Source organism: Salminus brasiliensis, chromosome 23 (assembly GCF_030463535.1).
Source record: "Salminus brasiliensis chromosome 23, fSalBra1.hap2, whole genome shotgun sequence".
Lineage (NCBI taxonomy): Eukaryota > Metazoa > Chordata > Actinopteri > Characiformes > Bryconidae > Salminus > Salminus brasiliensis.
In genome coordinates this window covers 13,961,112-13,980,125 of record NC_132900.1, presented here as the reverse complement: position 1 = coordinate 13,980,125, position 19,014 = coordinate 13,961,112, and the positions used below count along the sequence as shown (strand labels likewise).

The 19,014-nt window shown below is 41.9% G+C and overlaps 2 protein-coding genes across 2 annotated transcripts in view; one reads left to right on the top strand and one right to left on the bottom strand.

Moving 5' to 3' along the window:
• ece2a (endothelin converting enzyme 2a) overlaps positions 1–2,750 on the top strand; it is a 137,048-nt gene extending 134,298 nt beyond the window's left edge. Inside the window, exon 3 of the mRNA XM_072669009.1 lies at positions 1,277–2,750. Coding sequence (XP_072525110.1) covers positions 1,277–1,564 — 288 coding nt within the window. The 3' untranslated portion in view covers positions 1,565–2,750. The remainder of the gene's footprint in view (positions 1–1,276) is intronic.
• Positions 2,751–12,935: 10,185 nt separating this feature from the next.
• camk2n2a (calcium/calmodulin-dependent protein kinase II inhibitor 2a) lies at positions 12,936–16,080 on the bottom strand. The gene is made up of 2 exons (XM_072668687.1): positions 15,533–16,080; positions 12,936–14,789 (listed from the first exon to the last, which is right to left on the bottom strand). The coding sequence occupies exons 1-2, from the start codon at positions 15,699–15,701 to the stop codon at positions 14,719–14,721; spliced, it is 240 nt and encodes a 79-aa protein (XP_072524788.1). The 5' UTR covers positions 15,702–16,080; the 3' UTR covers positions 12,936–14,718.
• Positions 16,081–19,014: the final 2,934 nt, after the last annotated feature.

Genomic DNA, 19,014 nt, shown 5'->3' with positions numbered 1-19,014 from the left:
TCAATTGTAGAATTTTTAATCAGTACGGAATTTGAACCTGATGCCAAAACACTGCCAACAGAACTGGACTGATATTATCAAGTTTTCTAGTTTTAGTAAAGACCCTGACTACAGCATTTTGAACTAGTTGAAGTGTACTGAGGTTCCTGCTGGAACAACCTGACAACAGTGCTTTGAAATAGTCTAGCCTTGAGGTAATAAAAGCATGTAGTAATTTTTCTGCTTAGCTTAGCTCTGTTCCGAACAAATAGAAAAGCTGAACCAGGAATAACATTTAACATTAAGTCTGATACTGGACCCAAAAGGAGAACCTCTGGTACCTCCAGCATTTCACATTTTTACACAGTCTTCGATTTTCTTCAATCCATGTGTGCCATATATATTATGTACATGACATCGGTAGTACATGTCCTCTGAATCTGTGGACAGAAATGTCCAAACAATGAACTTCTCAGAATTTATAGGGCAGGTATGGACTTCTTTCATTGTTTCTCTTGGGGGAGGCTTAGTAGCAGCACTGCGCTATAACTAACCCTGCAGTGTGGAGGCTGTACTCACTGGGAGTTTGGAGTTTCACTCCATGGTTTAAAAACTGTGGTGTATATGACCGCCACAGAGAAGATCCTTACATGTACCAAAGAATGCATTCAATGAGTATTTTCAGTTGTAGATAGGTGACATTGGTATATGACCGCCACAGAGAAGATCATTACATGTACCAAAGAATGCATTCATTGAGTATTTTCAGTTGTAGATAGGTGACATTGGTAGGGGCAAAAATGCTCAGATGTGATTTAATCCGAATATTTACAACCCTGTTTTGTGTGCCTTAAAACACATGGATTTTCCTGGTTTTCCTGCGTTTGGTAGGCTTTCGGATGAGCTCTGATTTCTTTTTTTTTGGCTTAGCGCATAGTGTTGAAGTCCTCTATGTGTTCTCTCTGTATCCTCCTAAGACAGTTTGTGTGGATAGATAGCTGAAAAAAACGTTGCCAAGGAAAATACAGTGTTTCATTCTAGTGCAGTAAAGTAAAGGGGTGAATTCTCTGACTTGTACCCTCAAAAATCTCAGAACAATCTCTCACTGAATACAGGAAAAATGAGTAGCTGTGCTTATATGAGAACATTGCAAAAGTACATTGTACTTAACCACATCACATTTTCCTTATCCCACAGTAGTTTGTGCTTTGCTTCTCCATGCTTATTTTTAAATTGCTTTGTCACGTCTACCAGTCTGACATTATTGACTTTATTCCTTTCTCATGTTTATCTGCAGATCAGTCGAGTCTTAAAGCCGGGAGGTCGCTTCATATCGGTGACTTTCGCCCAGCCACACTTCCGCAAGAGACTGTACGCTCGCACCGAATACAACTGGTCCATCAACCACTATCACTATGGCGACAACTTCCACTACTTCATGTATGTGCTCACCAAAGGGGAGGAGCTTAGTCCAGAGGACCTCGCACTGGAGAGGAGGCTGCTGACAGAAGCGGAGGCCCCGCCCACTGCGGTGACCTTTCAGGATGGGGACAATGAGGACTTTCTTAATAACATTGCTCTGTAAAGGGGTGCAACACACCTGTGCTCTCAAAAATAAGGGTGCTTTGAAGGGTTCTTTAAGCAACGGAATAGAAAAACACTTTTGGTTCCATAAAGAATCGTTTTATGTGGGTGTGAATAACCTTATAAAGGCTTCAGGAAACTTCACTTGATGAAAAGGAACTTTACTAGTTTAAAGGTTCTTCACACTCACACCAATATGGTTCTTTAATGACATTGCTCACAGAACTTTTTGAAGCTTCTTTATTTTTAAGAGTACTGGTTTCTGACAATCTATTTTTATTCTTTTATTATGTTTTGCTACAAATTCAGGTTTGTCTGGATCATGACATTCTCAGATCTTTTGTGTGATTTTACATCTGTACAAGTGCAGTAAACAAGAAGATAAGAGGTCATGGAGGGTTATGGGTATGGTTAATGCCAAGGTTGTGGTTGGGGCATCATTATGTGGTCTCAGATGAACTGTACAAATAGTTTTTCGTAAATTTGACGCAACTGACCTCTTTGTGCTATGTTCTCTCATAGCAACTGTTGCTGTGTTGGGGTTAAGGGACATAAGGGTCATTCACATATGTTTTTTTTCACTGTAAGACAAAGATGTAGTTTTTATGTCATGTGATCTCATTAACAGTGGAATTAGGTCTATACAAACAATCTCATTAACAGTGGAATTAGGTCTATACAAACAATCTCATTAACAGTGGAATTATGTTATATAGAAGGTCTATACTAACAGTGTGATTCACACTTATGCAAAACCTTTTTTGTTTGGAAATGAATAACACTTCCTAAACTGAGATATTTTAATAAAAAACAAATTGATTCTCTGTAGAATCTTGTTGCTATAAAAGAACATGTTTGGGAGCAGAGCATTGATTGGGCAGTTTATGTGACCGATTTGCCAATAGTTGCCAGTGTTATTAATGTCTTATACCTATTTATCTCTTTTTATCTTATTTCTAACTATCTCTCTCTCTCTCTCTTTAGTCTGGCCTGCGTTTCTCCATGCAGTGCTGTTCATATCAGGCAGTCCCTTGCCTTAAATGCATCCCCAAACAACAAAAACACTGTCCACTGTTTTCTCAGGCCTGTGTATGTTCGTGTTCCCTTGTGGATGAGACTTTTAATATTGTACTGGCCACCATGACATGTCGACAGTCATTAATAAAGCAGAAATCATTTATTTTTAATTTTGCTCTGAAATGTAATTACTGGCTATTTTTAAAGCCTGAAGAAAGGTGCCTGCTCTCCACGACTGGCCTTCTGTTCAGATCCACTGCACTTTGGAGCAGACTATGGTCAGAGTATGGGTATATAATATATATGTGCTATGTGCCTTGAGTAATCAGTTGCTTTGTCTCATGTTGCAAAACAAGACAAACTTAGAAGAACTGTTGGGGTAGTTTTTGTATTCTACTAAGTCTACTAAGCATTTTATCACACAATCATTTAGTATATACAGTGACATGCAAATCTTTTAGCACCCCTGGTTAAACACTGAATAGCTAAGTGAATAAAAGATTATCTGATTTTCAACATTTCGTTAATATGTTTTGCAAAATTACCCTTTTCTGTTTATTTTTTTTTACAATACAATACAGTACAATAACAAAGCTAAAGTTTTGGCACCCTGCATGGTCAGTACTACCCCCTATGGTAAGTAGGACCGTTTGTAAATGCTATTTGTAACAGTTGAACAGTGTACCACCTCTCCATAGTGAGTCTGCTAAATCATTCTAAGATATTTTGCATTCAAACAGGGGTTTTGATTTGCTGCTCTCTTCTAGGTTCACTCAGATAAGTCTCTTAGTCTTTCAGACTCCGGCTGCCATTACTGAACTACATTATGAACTAGGGTAATGAGTTCTTCATTCAAATTGTATTTCCAGCAAAAACTAAATTGCCAAGGATTATTGCCAGTGTTCTGTAATATTTGTCCAACTTTGCAACACTCTGGTCAAGCTTGAGTGGGTCAGGGGTTGGGTTGGCAGTGTATTTACAGAGTTCTTGGTTCAGTCCACAGTCCACAGCAGGTTGAATTAGTATATAGAGGTCCAAGTCTTTCCACTGATCGCTGCCATTGTTCTTTATTGTGCCATTGACGAACAAATGAATGCAACATGGGCCCCATCCCAGCATGGAAAAGGACAAAACATGCTCAGGTATCCTTTTGGGACTGGTCGTAAAACCTAGCAAGCTAATTACCCAGTTGAACAATAAGCGTTGCTATTAAGGACCAGGTCATAACTCTTACAGGTATTTTAGTACATTTCAATAAATGGTATGAATTTCTATTTTGTGCAAGCAAAGAAATCCTTTCAATGTGACAATTAATATTTTATCAGACCAGAGCGGTCCAGAAGCCCATGATGCGTGATGGTAGATTATACTGCCTACAGGCCTTTTCATCCTCCCTAAAGCAGCTGCCAACTGTGACACTGTGTCAGGTGCAGATTAGGTGACGGGCAGGTGTCAGGTGTCAGCCTCTTCAATTTGCTCCTCCTCTAGCTCACCTGGCTGCTGCGTTAGCTGGAATCCTGGGGGTAGGATGGGACATGGCGTCTAATCTACTCAGGAAATCCGATACAAGGGACACCAGGACAATTATACTGAATATTCTAACACCGAGCTGCGTCTCCTCGCATTACACCCCCACCCTCCTCTCACCTTAATTCTAATGTAGTGTTTTCCCTGCTCGGTGCTTCCTGATTGAGCTTGTGAAGGGTTTGATAATTAGCTGATGAGATAAATCAGTCAGGAGTGTTGGAGGAGGGAGGCTGTTTAGTTCAGCCAGTGGTTGGACTGATAGATACAGCTGCAATGTATGCTCTTTTTATAAACAAATGGATATTTCATATGTGGTGCATATTTGCTTTGTCTTAGAAAAGCATAAAATGTTGTCTGATTATCTGCAAGATGTTATCATCATAAAAAAATTAAAGAAAATTCCTCACCTTTTATGAATAAGAAACTTTGAAACTAGTTCACATTCAGTCCCTAGTTCACATAGCCCATATATAGAGAAACTAAGCTGTGGAATGAGCCTGTTTTAAATGCATTAGTTTTGTTGTGTACGACAACATTTTTATAAACATCCGCCTGTGCAAATAAATGAAAACAAAAAAAGAATAATTGGGTCATAAACCCACACAAACATCCCAAGTAGACCCGAGGGAAAAACTAAAATACAAGAAAATGTATGATGAGGGCTTTTTAATCTCTCTTTAATCAGTGTATTTATTTCAAATATTGTATGTTAAAACTTTTTTTATTTATTTATTTTTAGTCCCTACTCATTTATGGCATTTAGCAGATGCTCTTATCCAGAGTGACTTATAAGAGTGCTTTGCTATTTACTCAAGAACAACCTCAGCTAGTTTGAATTTACTAAAATTCAAAGATACCTCTAAGTTTAGACTCTACTAAACACAAGTCAATATGGAGACCATAATACTTGACACTGCACTTCGCCCAAGTCCTCTTGGAAGAGGAGGGTCTTCAGTCTGCGTTTGGAGACAGTGAGCGACTCTGCTGTTCGGACACCTAGAGAAAGTTCGTTCCACCACTTTGGTGCCAGGACAGAAAAAAGCCTGGTCGCTTGTCTTCCGTAGATCTTAAGGGATGGCGGGTTGAGCCGAGCCGTACTTGAAGCTCGAAGGGCTCTTGGTGCAGTTTGGCTTTTGACCATTACCATCAAGTATGGAGGGGCTGGTCCAGTCTTGGCTTTGTAGGCCAGCGTCAGGGTTTTGAATCTGATGCAAGCAGCTACAGGAAGCCAGTAAAGAGAATGCTGCAGCAATAAAGTTACATAGATGAACTTAGGAGCTTCCATTCTGGATTAACTACAGGGGCCTGATTGCGCACAGAGGAAGACCAGCAGAAGGGAGTTGCAGTAGTCAAGTCTTGAAGTGACAAGAGACTGAACGAGCACCTGGGCGGCCTCTCTCGAGAGGAAGGGTTGAATTCTCCGGATGTTGTACAGGAGAAATCTGCAATCTGCACTCCAAGACTTTGTGCTTCTGTAGGTTTAGTGACCAGTGAGTTCTCAGTGCAAGGAGATGGCAAGATCATTGTGAAGTCCAGCAGTTCCCAGGATGTACAGCAGCTCTGTCTTGCTGGGGTTGAGTTTGAGGTGACTCTCAATGCTAGGGGAACCATTTCCAAATTTTTACACCTGTGACATACAGCACCTCCCAAAAGGCTTCATTTTTAATAGACGAGCACTGTCACATGAGCTAGGGCAAAGACAACACAAAAATGTGCTGAGCATGTGGCCTTGAGATTGAGAACCACTGTCATGGGGCCAAACTATGCCCAGTCTACAAAAACTGAGGATAGAAATTGTACCAGAATACTCCGGAGACCCAAGTGCAATAAAGCATGAATTTAATTCATGACTTATAGTTTCTGAACTGTTCGCAGTCCAACCACCAAGTGTGAGGTTGGAGACAGCAGTGACTGCGTTCCCACTTGTTGGGGTCAGGTCGTTTGGATCAATCTTGTTAATAAATGCCAATTTATCCAAAGAATGATCCCTGGCATCCTCACACTTTGCTTTTTTTTCTGCAATTTTATAGCTTCCCATGCTACCAAAGATGATAAACATATGTAAAGTTCATGGCTATTACTTTCACTGCACAACTCACTATAACTATACCTCAACATGGCGCGTTGGTGAAGTCAAAGAAAATAAACACACATGCCTGACAAAGGCCGATTGACAACACTGTGGCAACTTTGAATGACAGCTAGTGATGACAGCTAGTGTGCTAACGTGGCTGATGAGACATAAAAGTATTACTACTCAGCCACAGCATTCGTTTTTCTTCACTGTTGCCTGTGCCAGCATCGCTGGTTTGGACTTAACAAATCCATGTGTTCTCCTGAAGTGTCTTTCTTCATACTCATGATTCAGATAGGTCAAATCTTTAGGATCTTTAAGCAAACTGTGTTAGCAACTGGGGCACCAAGTAAAAGCCCTCTCAGAGTGATTAGGGTTGGGATTAGCTTTGGCCTTACTGCTGAGTTATGTGGACGGGGTTCTGTTTCTTTAAGACACTTCATAAATATTGATCGAGGACTATGGAGTGTTCCTTTTTTACTGAGAGAGAAAGAGAAAGGTTCCTAGAGCAGGCAAGAGAGACTTTTTTGGACAGAAGTGTATGAGTCAATTGTGATGGATCTCTCTCATTTATCTCCTTTCTTACATAAGACTTGCCAGCAGGGAGAGTGTGTGTGTAGCAGAGAGATAAGAGGAGTAGGTCTGTGTATGTGTGTTGGGGGTGTGTGTGTGTGGGGGGGTGAAGGGGTCGATGGCATTAGTCGTGGTGCTCTGGATGGAGGTCAGGCTGAGTGAAGTGAAGAGTGCCTTTTATGCAATGATCTCCAACATCACCAACTTTTTTCTCCTATTGCTCTGTTCTTTATACCTCTGAACCTGATCTGACAAACACTATGTGGACAGAAGTATTGGGACACCTGGTTATTCATTGTTTCTTCTGGAAAAAAAAAGTTGGAGTAACTGTCTCTACTGTCCAGAGAAGAAGGCTCTCTACTAGATTCTGCAGCATTGCAGGATTTGATTGCATTCAGTGACAAAAGCATCCCCAACTCCTCAACTCATCCCAAAAGTATCATTCCACACCATCATTCCAGTGAACACAGTTCCACTGCTCCACAGCTCAATGCTAAGGGCTTTATACCCCTCTAGCCCACGCCTGGCATTATTGGCAAGGTGCTCTCTGGAGAATGTTGATCTGCTCCAGAGAGTCATATTCTAATGGAAGTACTTCTCTACAGGGACTAGATCAGCTTGCATAGCATATCTACATCCGCAATGGCTGCAACTTAAAGAAGCTGAATGCATTCATTAGAAGGGGTTGTCCACAAACATTTAATAGAATCACCTCCCAAACGTATGCAAGAGTTTCGGCAACTTTGGTTAAATGACATGTTTTGTTGATTTTCTAAGCAAACAAGTAGTACAGAATCTCTACAGAGAATACATGTCTGCACTGTACAGAGCTAAGGGCACATCTTATGCTGTTATGATGTTATATTTAATTTGATATATTTTGTATATACATAATATAATATAATATATATTACATTTTAGTAATGTGTTTTATGCTTTATTTTAGTTTGTTTTTCTGTGGAATTCTCGTATTTTCATGTCAAAATCAACAAAACATGTCATTTGAAAAGGGGGGTCCAAACGTTTGCATAGGACTACAATGTTAATGAACTTTGTACAGAGGCCTATCTGTATTGTGCCTCATTCAACAAGCAGCCCTCGCCTTAAACAGCCCTTATAATCTTGAATTGAATGGGTGGAGCTGAACTGTTGTAGGTGGAATAGGCAGACAGATGTAATGCTTTGCTTTTGTGAAATCACAGAAAATGTAAATGGATTTAAAACAGTTCATTTTTACAATTCAGCTTCCATAGATATAAATTCAATGGAAAGCTCTAAAGCAGACTAAAGCTAAAGCTTGAAGACAGCTATCTTCATTAGATTGGTTTGTCCTTGTTTTATATAGTATAGGAGTAAAAGACCAGGTATGCAACTGAATGCAAAGCCATAGTTTTTAATCTTGCACAGAAGAGTAGGAACAAACCTGGGTAGGCTTTACCAGACAGGCAATGGTCAAAAACCAGAGGGCAAAACAGACTCAGAGTCAGGTTACACAAACAAGGTTAGAACAGATCAAGGCTATGCTGGTATGGCTCAGGGTTGCACGGTGAATCAGCAAGACGTCTCAAAACAAGAGGGCCTGCGTGTATGTGGGAAAAAGTGTGAGCTGAACAGGTGCTGCTGGTGGTCAGCAGGCTGGTTATTCCAGGTGGTGAAAGGTCAGTACGGAGGGAAGAGTGGATGGGGACATTAGGGAGTATACACTGTATGTCCACACTATATGTCTAAATGTTTGTGGACATTCCTGCTAATAAATGCATTTGGCTACTTTAAGTTGCACACATTGCTGACACGGATGTGCAAATGCACACAAAAGCTTGTCTAGTCCCTGTACAGGAGTACTGCTATTAGAATATGACTCTGGAGCAGGTAAACAATGCCAGGCGTGGGATAGAGGGGTATAAAATGTTGGGTAAAATTCCACCAGCAGTGAGTTGTAGACAAGTACAACTGCATTTTCTGAAGCAATGGAGCTCCAGCCAATACATTGGGATGCCTAGAAGTTCCAGACCTCACTAACGCTCTTGTGGTTGAATACAATCAGATCCTCACAGTAATGTTTTAATTCCTGGATGTGTAGAGGCTATTACTGCAGGTAGGAGAACAAATCCCCTATTAATTCCCTTAATTTCAGAACAAGCATGGATGAACAAGTATTTAAAAACCTGTGGGCATGTGGGTTGATTTCCCAGACAGGTATTAAAAGTAATCAAGCACTACAGAGCATTCTGAATGGTGATTCTCCTATTCCTAGGCCTATTCATTTAGCACTTTTAAAAACAGGCCTTGTTACAAAGCAGCTTTACAGAGATCTGGTTCTGAGCCCCTAGTAAGCAAGCCAATGCAACAATGGCAAGAAAAATTCCCCCAGAGAGTAAGAAACCTTGTGAATGACTGAAGGATTATTCCAAAGCTTGTGAGCTTTACCCCCCCCCCCCCCTTAAGTAACTTTCATAATTCTGGCTAATAATAAAAAGCCAGGTCACTGGTGGCTCAGCGGTTAGAGCTTGTCTTGTTTTATATCTCATATAATGCTGGCCTCTATGTCAAAGCAGATTTTTGTAATCAAGTTAAAGGAAGAGTTAATTGTGTGTTTATTTTAGCAATATTTGAAAGAGGAAAAGCTATTCTAGTAATATTGTCTATATATGTTCATTACAAGGCAAATCAGAATTTCACACACAAGGTTTCCCCCGGTTGTGCCTGGTGCAACTGAGAAGCTATCGAGATTAAGCTTGAAATTAGTCTGTTTCTAGGATCTCTTGTCAGGGTTTAGCAGGATGAGGTTATTTGACATGATGTGTTTTATCTTATTAAGTATATATATGAAATGTATATAATAATATAATAATAGTAGAGGTCCTAGAAAAGAACTTTGCGAACTTTGCGGGATACCATATTATACTTTTGTATGTAGAGGTGCTTCACCGCTTATATTTGCAAACTGATAGCAACCTGTGTGGCAAGACAGGCTAACCACATAGTGTTTAGGGTAGTGTGGTCTATATTGTCAAATGCTGCAGGAAGATCTAACAAAACAAGCAAAGATACATAGCCATGGTCAGAGGATTTATAAAAAAACATTTACTTACTATTTATAGACAACACTAATCTTACTATTAGTGTTGTCTCTGTCCAAAATCCTGACAAAATTGTTCATGAATTTGTTTCTTATGCAAGGATGAACATATTTCTCCAAGATTTGGATATAAATGAAAATTAGAAGGGGAGAGTACTATGGTCTCCTTATCAACTTGTGTTTAGTAGTGTCTAAGCTATCTAAGGTTAGCTAGCTAAGGTTATTCTTGAGTAAACAGTGATGCACTTTTGTAAGTCGCTCTGGATAAGAGCATCTGCTAAATGCTGTAAATTTAAATGTAAGGTGCTGCCACTTTGACCCGAGGATTCATAGTGCAAATCCCATTCTGCCTGTCTTCAGCAGCCGGAGACAGAGAGAGCACAATTGGCCTTGGTCTCTTCGGGTGGGTAGATGGCTCTCTTCCTCTGCACATCACCTCAGTGTGAAGCTGGTTGTCATGGGCATCTGCTAGCCAATGCATCAGAGATGGGTACCCGGCCCAGTGTCTAATGAATCAGTCCTCACACTCCCAGTGACGGGAACATTACATGTTATGGGGGAGATGGATCAAGATTAGGTTTCATGATCATTGGTTTAATTACGGATAGTTTTTTAGTTAATCTTACTGTAAAAAGAGGCTTGAATTTTGCCTGGTTACTTTTATTTTTTGTAAGCTTGTAGGAAATGGATTAAGTTTGTCCAACCGTTTTGAGGAGAAAGTGTGATAAATCAATCTGTTGGAGTGGGATAAAAGATCCCAACTATATAGCCCCATTATATTTGAAGTAAAGCCAGTAGAGGTTAGGGTAGAAATACAGGCTGAATTCTGTGTGCTTTCAGAAGTAAACATTAACATTTCTGTATCAGCTTTCTTTATTAGTACTCGCCACTAGGTCTGACAAGACGCCAGCAAATTCCTGTAAGAATAGGGCTCTGGCAGTTTGTACATAGTAATTAGTGAAGATGAGTAGTTATTTGTTGCTGGATCAGCAACATTAAAGAAAAGAATTTCAAAAGAGAAGATTAAAAAAAACATTTCCCTTTTTTAAATTAATGTTTACACAACTAACGTATCCATGTGGGGCCTGTATGGAAAGCCCAACTCTGAACCAGAAGGGTTCGTCCTGTGTGTTCCACCTTGGCCCCACATATAGATGCCCACCAGGGTCAGTGATAGGTCAAGGAGGGGTTAAACATTGGTCCCATCTGGGTTGCACACTGCATATGGAGTCTAAATGGGACCTATTTGGAAAGCCAAAGTGGGTGCCAAGAATTTTGTATGTACAAATCCACTCAGAGCCTAGCCCACCCTGAGCATGTTGGCTGGTAGAGACTTCATGTGAATGGTAGCAATGCCTCCTTTACTTGGGTTGTGGTTGTTACTGTGGCCTATGGGGGTGGCAGTAATCTTCTGGTGTAATCCGAGTTTCTGTAAGACACGGAGCAACACAGCGCTCAACTAACAGGCGATCAGACTGCCAGGGCCAGTATACAGTATATACCACCAATTAGTTAACTCTACAGCTAATGCGCAGGTGAGTTAGGGAGTAGAGAACATACTAGATCCTGCATTGTTTTTTTTGTTTTTTTTAAGATCTTTGCTCTCCACAGTACACGCAGCGGACGAAGTTAAGCTTTTCTTTGAAATGAGTTAAGTCAACTCATGGAGCCTTTACCTTGCATTAGCATTTGGAGTGAAATGAATCACTTAACTTTGGGTTTTTTTGTTCAAAGTTGACTCAAATTCAAGGAGAAGCTGCATGGAATCCAGATGGTGGTTTAGGCCTGTGCCTCTCAAGCTCAGTCCTGCAGTACTTCTGAATGGCACAGTTCTGTATTTGGCCATTCCACTTGGCCAAGCTCATGAAAAGCTTCATAATTACCTGATTATTTTAATCTGGAGTGAGAAGCCATGTTGTTGAATCATTTTTTTTATATGTACATAAGAGGGTCTACATAATAGAGGATAACCATTTAACAAAGCAAAGAACCATTTAAGCATTAAAATGATCATTTTAGCTTGCAGGGTTCTAAATGTAACCAGTTCTTTTGCTGAAGAACCATTGAAGAAATGTTAAGAGAACACATAGCGTTTCCCAAAACAGCCATATTTTCTAGAATATTGTCCCCTCATTCACACGCTCATTCAAACTTTTCTACAATGTTCTCCTCCAACTCATATTGTTCCAGAATGTCCCCTTACCGTTCACACTGGTTCCTCAGATCTGGTGCCTTAGTTCTTATTGTGGAACAGTATCAGCAACACTGTGTTGTTGGTATTTGTTAAGTGAGTGTGGCATGGCCTTTAGATCATATGATCTACAGCAGTGGTCCACCTAATCCAATTACTGCCTTAATCTTTCTTGGTTGAATGGAGTGTGTTAGATTTGGGCTTGAGTTAAACCTGCAGGAAGGTAGCTCTCTAAGAAGAGTTGGAGAACATGGGTCTATAGGCTTGAAATCCATTAACTACTATGAACTGGTACTGTGGGACTTGTTTCTCAATTGCGTCCTCACCTGAACCTAATCATATTTCACTCCACACTATTCTACAGAGAAGTTGTGTCTTCAAATGTCTCTGTAGAGACGGGTCATCACTTTAAGTCTTGGAGGAAGGTTCAGCTGAGTTTGACCCAACTCATCAGTTAATTATGAGCATGCTTCGTTGGAGTGTTTGAGCAGAGATCTCAGCTGTTCTGGAAATCTGCCCTCCAGAGCTAGAATCGATGACCCCTGCTGTAGGGCATATGGTTTCTGCATTGCAGACTGAAGGCTGAAGGCGGTGTGTAAGTTCACACAATAGCATGGTTAAGTCATGGCCTTGATCATGAAGGTAACCAGAGGCCTGAAACAGGTGTTATGAGTCCAGTCTCATGTTGGTTTTTAATTCCAGCCCCCCAAACACCTGAGCAGAGCCTGATTTGTTGAGGAAGCCCCAGATGTGTATGGGAACTGGAACAGAGCACCTGTGTGCCCCACTAGTCCAAGTGCTCTCATCCCCCTGGTGTAATTATTATACAAGCTACACACTCCCTGGTGCAAGTGCCTGCCTATGCCAAGATCCATCATTCGAGCAAAAGTAATGACCAGCAAAAGTCGACGTTCTCGTGTTTTCCCACCATTTATTAATTCACCAAGTACAGTGAAAATGGCATCATAATATACAATGAATCATTCTCAGAATGTCATTACATTTTTTTTTCATTTTTGCTTCATAAAACGACGCTCCATTGTTGAAAAATATTAAGGTTTCATGCACAACAAACCATAATCAATTTTCTTTTTAAAAGAATGGTACAAAATAACAAAAAAAACATAGCCATTATGTTCAGAACTCGTCAAATAACCACGTTATTTGAGGATACTCGTAAACAGTGCAGTAGAGTCTAAAATCGCCATTTTTTTCCTAACAAATTCATCGACGAAGCTCAAGTCACAGTATACGATTTCTCAGTAAATAGTAGTATAACATTGATGTGTGCAAAAAAATCCCAAGCACATTCAGTAAGTCCCTTTAAAAGAAAGAGAAAAGAGCGAGAAAAAGAAACATCCCCTGCGCCTGATATCGGACGAGTCCTCTCGTCCCCTTCTGAGGATCCTTCTCGAGGTACAAACAACCAGGTTGCTGATGTATCGTAAGATGATATACTAGCATATATCTGAAATAACAAATATTTAGATACAAAAATACAAATATGACTTTGTTTGGAAAAATGAAAAGAAAAACAAAAGAAAAAGAAAGAAGAAGCGTGCCGGGGTGGTAAGGTTCATAGAGGCACCTGTGTTGGCACCGGAGTAGAAGAAGTTCATGCAAAGAGATGGAAAAATCGGAAACCGTTGTTCTTTCCGAAAGATAAAATCGAACGGTCTGAACCGAATTCGACGTGATTGCATGTGCAGTGTGCTGATTGCGTTAGGCCAGCTTAGTCTAGTCTCGTAATAAATTGACTAAGTTGAGTATGACTGTGAGTCGACTGCGCCGGGTTAGCGCCACATCGGTAGGCATAACCTATAGACTACTTCAACACAAATGGGCTGCGAAGGCTGTACATCGTAGACCTTTCTGGGAAGGGCCGAATCGGGCTGGCGATGGACAGAAATGGAAAAATAAGAACAAATACACATTTCTATTCACATTGCACCATCCTCGCGTAGGCCTGCATACACTGAATCGTATCAAATTCGCAGGAGTTGCAAATGTCTTGGTCTGCGAGTGTGTATGTGTTTGTGTTTTGTGTGTTTACAAAAGAGCTCTAGCAGCAGTTGGAATGGTTCTCTACGTTTGAGTACGGCCGTGCCAGGGCAGCTCGTGTTAGGTCTTTTTCTTGTTTTGAAGCGTGTGTAGGCTACAGGATAAGGACAAGGTCTTTAGAGATTCTGTACAACTACATTATATCATAAAGCTTGTGATGTGCTCCGTCCTCCGGTTGAAAGGTCGATGCTTCCTACGATTTTGTTTGTTTGTGTTTTTTTCTCTTGGAAGAAGATGGTTTGTGAAGTAATGGCAAGTCCATCCATCTTGAAAAAACGAGGGCAGAGGCCGCCGGCCGGAACCGTTTCCAGAACCCAGCCGCTTCAGTAGCCTTCAGCAGCTCAGCCATGCCTTCAATCGGCTTTCGTTGTGTACAATAACTGGCGAGCCTCCCCCCCTAAATCAATGTCCTTCTCGCCATCTCTCCAGTCTTTCCCCCCCTCCTCCTCCTCCTCTTCCTCTTCCTCCTCCTCCCCCTTCCTTTCTTCCCCTTCTTGCCGCCTTTGTCTGTGCGTCGTAGCCTCCTCTTCCACCGTCCTCCTTCATGCACAGCCGACAAAGTGCTTCGAATCGGTGGTAAAAAAAATTGGTTTGTTTGTTTTCAATGTCTGCAAAAAAGGCATCGTGCACGCTTTAGACGCCTGGCGACGACTTGTCCGTCATCCCCTTCAGCACCTCGTCTATTCGGTCGTCCTCGATGACCACTGTGGACAGAAGCACACACTGTTAACACAGGTGACCGCAGAGCTGGAGTTTGGAGTTTGAACTGTGTGTGTGTGTGTCTGTGTGTGTGTGTGTTTGTGTGCTTCTCGCAGGAGCAGGAGCAGGCGCGCACGGTTGGAAAGTGCGCAATAACGCTTCCAGAAAGAACAGCATGACCTAATGCGCGCACTCCACGGTCACCTGGAGTCCGACTGGATTTTAAGAACTTACAGATAACTAAAGCTGCATTCAAGGTCAATTACACACACACACACACACACACATATATATATATATATATATATATATATATATATATATATATATATATATATATATATATGTGTGTCATTTCCCCCCTTTATTTTCTGGTTAGCCCCTTTTCCAATACACATTCACACATATGCATGAGCTTCATAGACATGGCTGCAAATATTCTTGGTAGAATTGACAGCCTTTTCCCATTAAAAATGAAAACAGGAAAAAGAGGATAGTAATGGAAATATGGGCAAATAGAGGAGTATCTAAATTAATTTTTGCATGACAATCATTGTCTTCTCCAACAAGACTAGGCTTTATAGAAATGCACATACCTGCCGTGGTAATGCATGTGCATTCTTTATACTCAATCCAGTGTGTTCCTATAAACTACCTGTGTCGTTCATGACTGTGTGTGTGTGTGTATGTGTGTGTATGGGTGTACGTGCGCGCGCGCAACCGAAGCTGCCGTCCGTGGTGCGCTTACCTCTCTTGGCTCTGCCTATCTGTCCAAGTTTAGGGGGTCTCTTCGCCTGCCCCGCGCCGAAGAAGGCGCTGCTGTCCTGCAGCCCGCAGCTGAAGGACATCTGGCTCACGTCGTTGTCCGCTCCGTAACCGCTCATCTTCCCCTCGCTGTACGGCAGGACCTCGGACATGATGGCACGGGGACTCGCAAGCGGCTGCTGCTTCCTCTGCTGCTGCTGCTGCTGCTGCTGCTGCTGCTACTGACGGTGATCTCGGCTCACAGCGGACGCGCGCACTTTATCCTCTGGTTCGAGAGAGAGAGAGTGAGTGAGAGATACTGAAGGCGCGTAAGAGTGGTAGCGCGCGCGCGAAAGAGAGAGAGAGAGAGAGAGAGAGAGAGTGGTAGAGCGTCTGGCGCTGTTGGTTATGGTGCGCTGTGAGCTGCTGCTGTCAGTCTGGAGAAGCGCAGGATCAGGAGCGAGGAGAGCTCTGCGCGCGCGCTGCGTGTGTGTTTGTGTGTGTCTGCCGTGGGATGTGGGAGATCCCGCGATCATAAAGGGAACCCAGGCGGAACGGTGAAGTCATCCATCCGGGTTTGAAGTGGAAGTGTGTTGGAGAGAGAGAGAGAGAGGGGGGGGGGGAGAGAGAGAGAGAGAGAGAGAGAGAGAGAGAGAGAGAGAGGGGGAGAGAGAGAGAGAGAGAGAGAGAGAGAGGGGGGGGGGGGAGAGAGAGAGAGAGAGAGAGAGTTAGTAAGAGAAAGGGACAAGGGTGACCCCATCAGGTGTTGGTGGGAAATGCTGGAAGAAACTGTCAGTGTGACAAAGGCGCCAGTAGGTTGCTGTTACTCTTGAGAAAACGCTCAGACCCAGCTGGCCAACAACGTCGATAGACGTTGTTCTCTGGTTGAATACAGGATGTGACGTGGGGTAACCAGAATTCAGGCGTCTAACCTTGGTTTGACGTAGAATACTGACAACCGCTGACGTTGATATTTTTTTTGTTGGGTTGAAGTTGAAGCGATATTAAGTAACCAAAATCCAACCTCTTCCAAACATCACATCAATGTCATATTGATGCCAAATGGGGAGCAAAACCCAACGTCTGCTAAACCTCATAATGTCAACATCTACACAACGTGACATTCTGCCGTTGATACACGCTGACGTTGCTGGTTTTAAGTCATGATGTTTAGTAACCAAAATTCAACATTTGTCTAACGTTGGAGCTTGATGTCAACCCAACGTTGGTTTTTGATGGATGTGACTTTAACTTCCAACCAAAATGAACGTCAGTACCAGTGCCGGTACCAAGTGGGGAGGTACCGGCACTTCTATTTGATACGTCTCATAAGACGTTGTTACGAAAAACATGCATCAAATGTCCAGGATTTCACAGGATTTAACGGGTCTCGCTGCCCCTACTGGCCTACGTGTACATGCATCTACATCAGGTGTGACAACAGAGGGTCAACCTCTGAGGCAGAACCAATCAGAATAAGCTATTTTAGCTGGGGGAGGGACATAAGAGAGTCGAATGCTTTTTCCACTGCAGGGCTGAACGGTTCTGGACATGGACAAGGTTCGGCAAGGAACGTACTCGGCCCGGTTTTCTAAGCACGGTTAGCTAACCGTACTTGGGGCAATGGAACCATTCAGTGGGAGAGCTTAATGGTGTAGGGATTCGCTGATTGGCTTCATCGCTTTTGTGCTGCAAGATTCTAGTTTTTTTTTTTTTCATATTTTCAATACAGAAAAAAATTAGACCGTCTCTAAGTACAAAAGTAGTTGTTTCATTTTAGTGCTCTTCCAGTGCACTGATCATCAGTGTGGCGACAAATTTGCTTTAGCGCTTAGCATAGTAAAGTTGACTTGAGTCGGCTACAGGCCTCATCCGACATTGCCAAGGCGACGTTAGCACAGCTCCCCTGCTGGGCTTGTCTAGCATAAGTACCGCAGCGTTAGCACAGCTCAACACAATCAGGGGTAGCTAATTTTACCTTTGCTAAACACTCTACTACTGGTCCAGAATTAGGAATCTGATGGGTCTGTACCGGCGCAGAACGGTACGGTGCGGCCGCAGTAACCATTTGGCCCTGCAATGGAAAAGACGTCAGAATATCTATATTAGCTGGGGGCAGGGCACCAACTTAGCCCCAGTCAGAATCTTCATTTTAAAAAGGAGCATTGGCAGACTCCAACGTCTGTCCGTGTGTAGTTGGGGTGGAACTGTACACAAAAGTCAGAAATCGGTACGCACTGAGGTTGGGATCTCACAGCTCAGTCCGAGTTCGATACAATGGCAAAAAGCAACAAAAACCTCAAATGCTGGAGGCTAAGTCTCTTTTCACTGATTTGGAACAGGCAGTCGTGAAAGTTCCAGTTTGTTCCATCTAGTGTCGTATAATTCTGAGGTAGATGGTACAGCTAGTAGAGCATAAACGTTAGCATCGTCCACCAAAACTGACATATCATTCTCGCCTGATCTGCCATCATTATGTGAGATGAAATAAGATGGAAGAGGTCAGAATGTCTGTGAAATACAATGTTTAAGTCGTTTCACTGCAGTGAGTACCATAGCCACACTCTTAAACTTTAAGTGGGACATTTGTACAATTTTTTGCGTTACATTCATTAATCTTCGTCCACTGTGTGGTCACTTCAGTTTAGTACAAATACTCATACCGTTAAAGCCCTATTGTGTAGTTCTATACACATTTTAAACGGTTCTTTTATATCATCATGAAAAACATTCAAAATTTTTAATACAGCAGATAGACATGAACCTATTGGCACCATGTCCAGTGCCATGCGTGGGCTAGAGGGGTGTAATTGAGCTGGGGAACTGTGGTCTCTGGAATGAGTTTGGGATGAGTTGTGAAGTTGGGGATGATTAGCTGAGGTGGTGATCATGCAACATTCTTACCTCACTAAGGCTCTTGTTGCTGAATGCAATGAAATTCTCACAGCAATGCTCCAAAATCTAGTAGAAAGAGGGAGTTATTCCAACAAAATCTTTTTCCCCCCCTTGATTTCAAGAAACAATAAATGAGCAGGTGTCCCAATACTTTTGTCTATAGAGTGTGAATAAATGTAGTAAAATAATCTTTTTACACTTCATTTGCTATGTAAATATTTACAACTCATGTCACATTTACGAGTCATTTTATTTCAGACATATTCATGTTAAGTGCACAGTGTTTTAGTGTTTATGAGATCAATCAAACTAGCTATTATTATTTAACATTATGTTAAATCATATTCATTTCATTTTTTAAATTAAATTTTTCATTCAATTTCTGCCCACCAGCACCACCCTGTCTGTTTTTTCTTAAAGTGCCACTAACCCCAAAAACTTCCAATTCTGTCAGTTCCGTCAGCTAACGGACACTCGCATTGACCCCACCCAATGAGAGCAAGGTCAGTTATGCTCTCTTGTACTCCCAGCCACAGATGGGATCTCCCAGTGACAAGGCCAACACACAGACAGCTGTCACTGTGAGCCCAA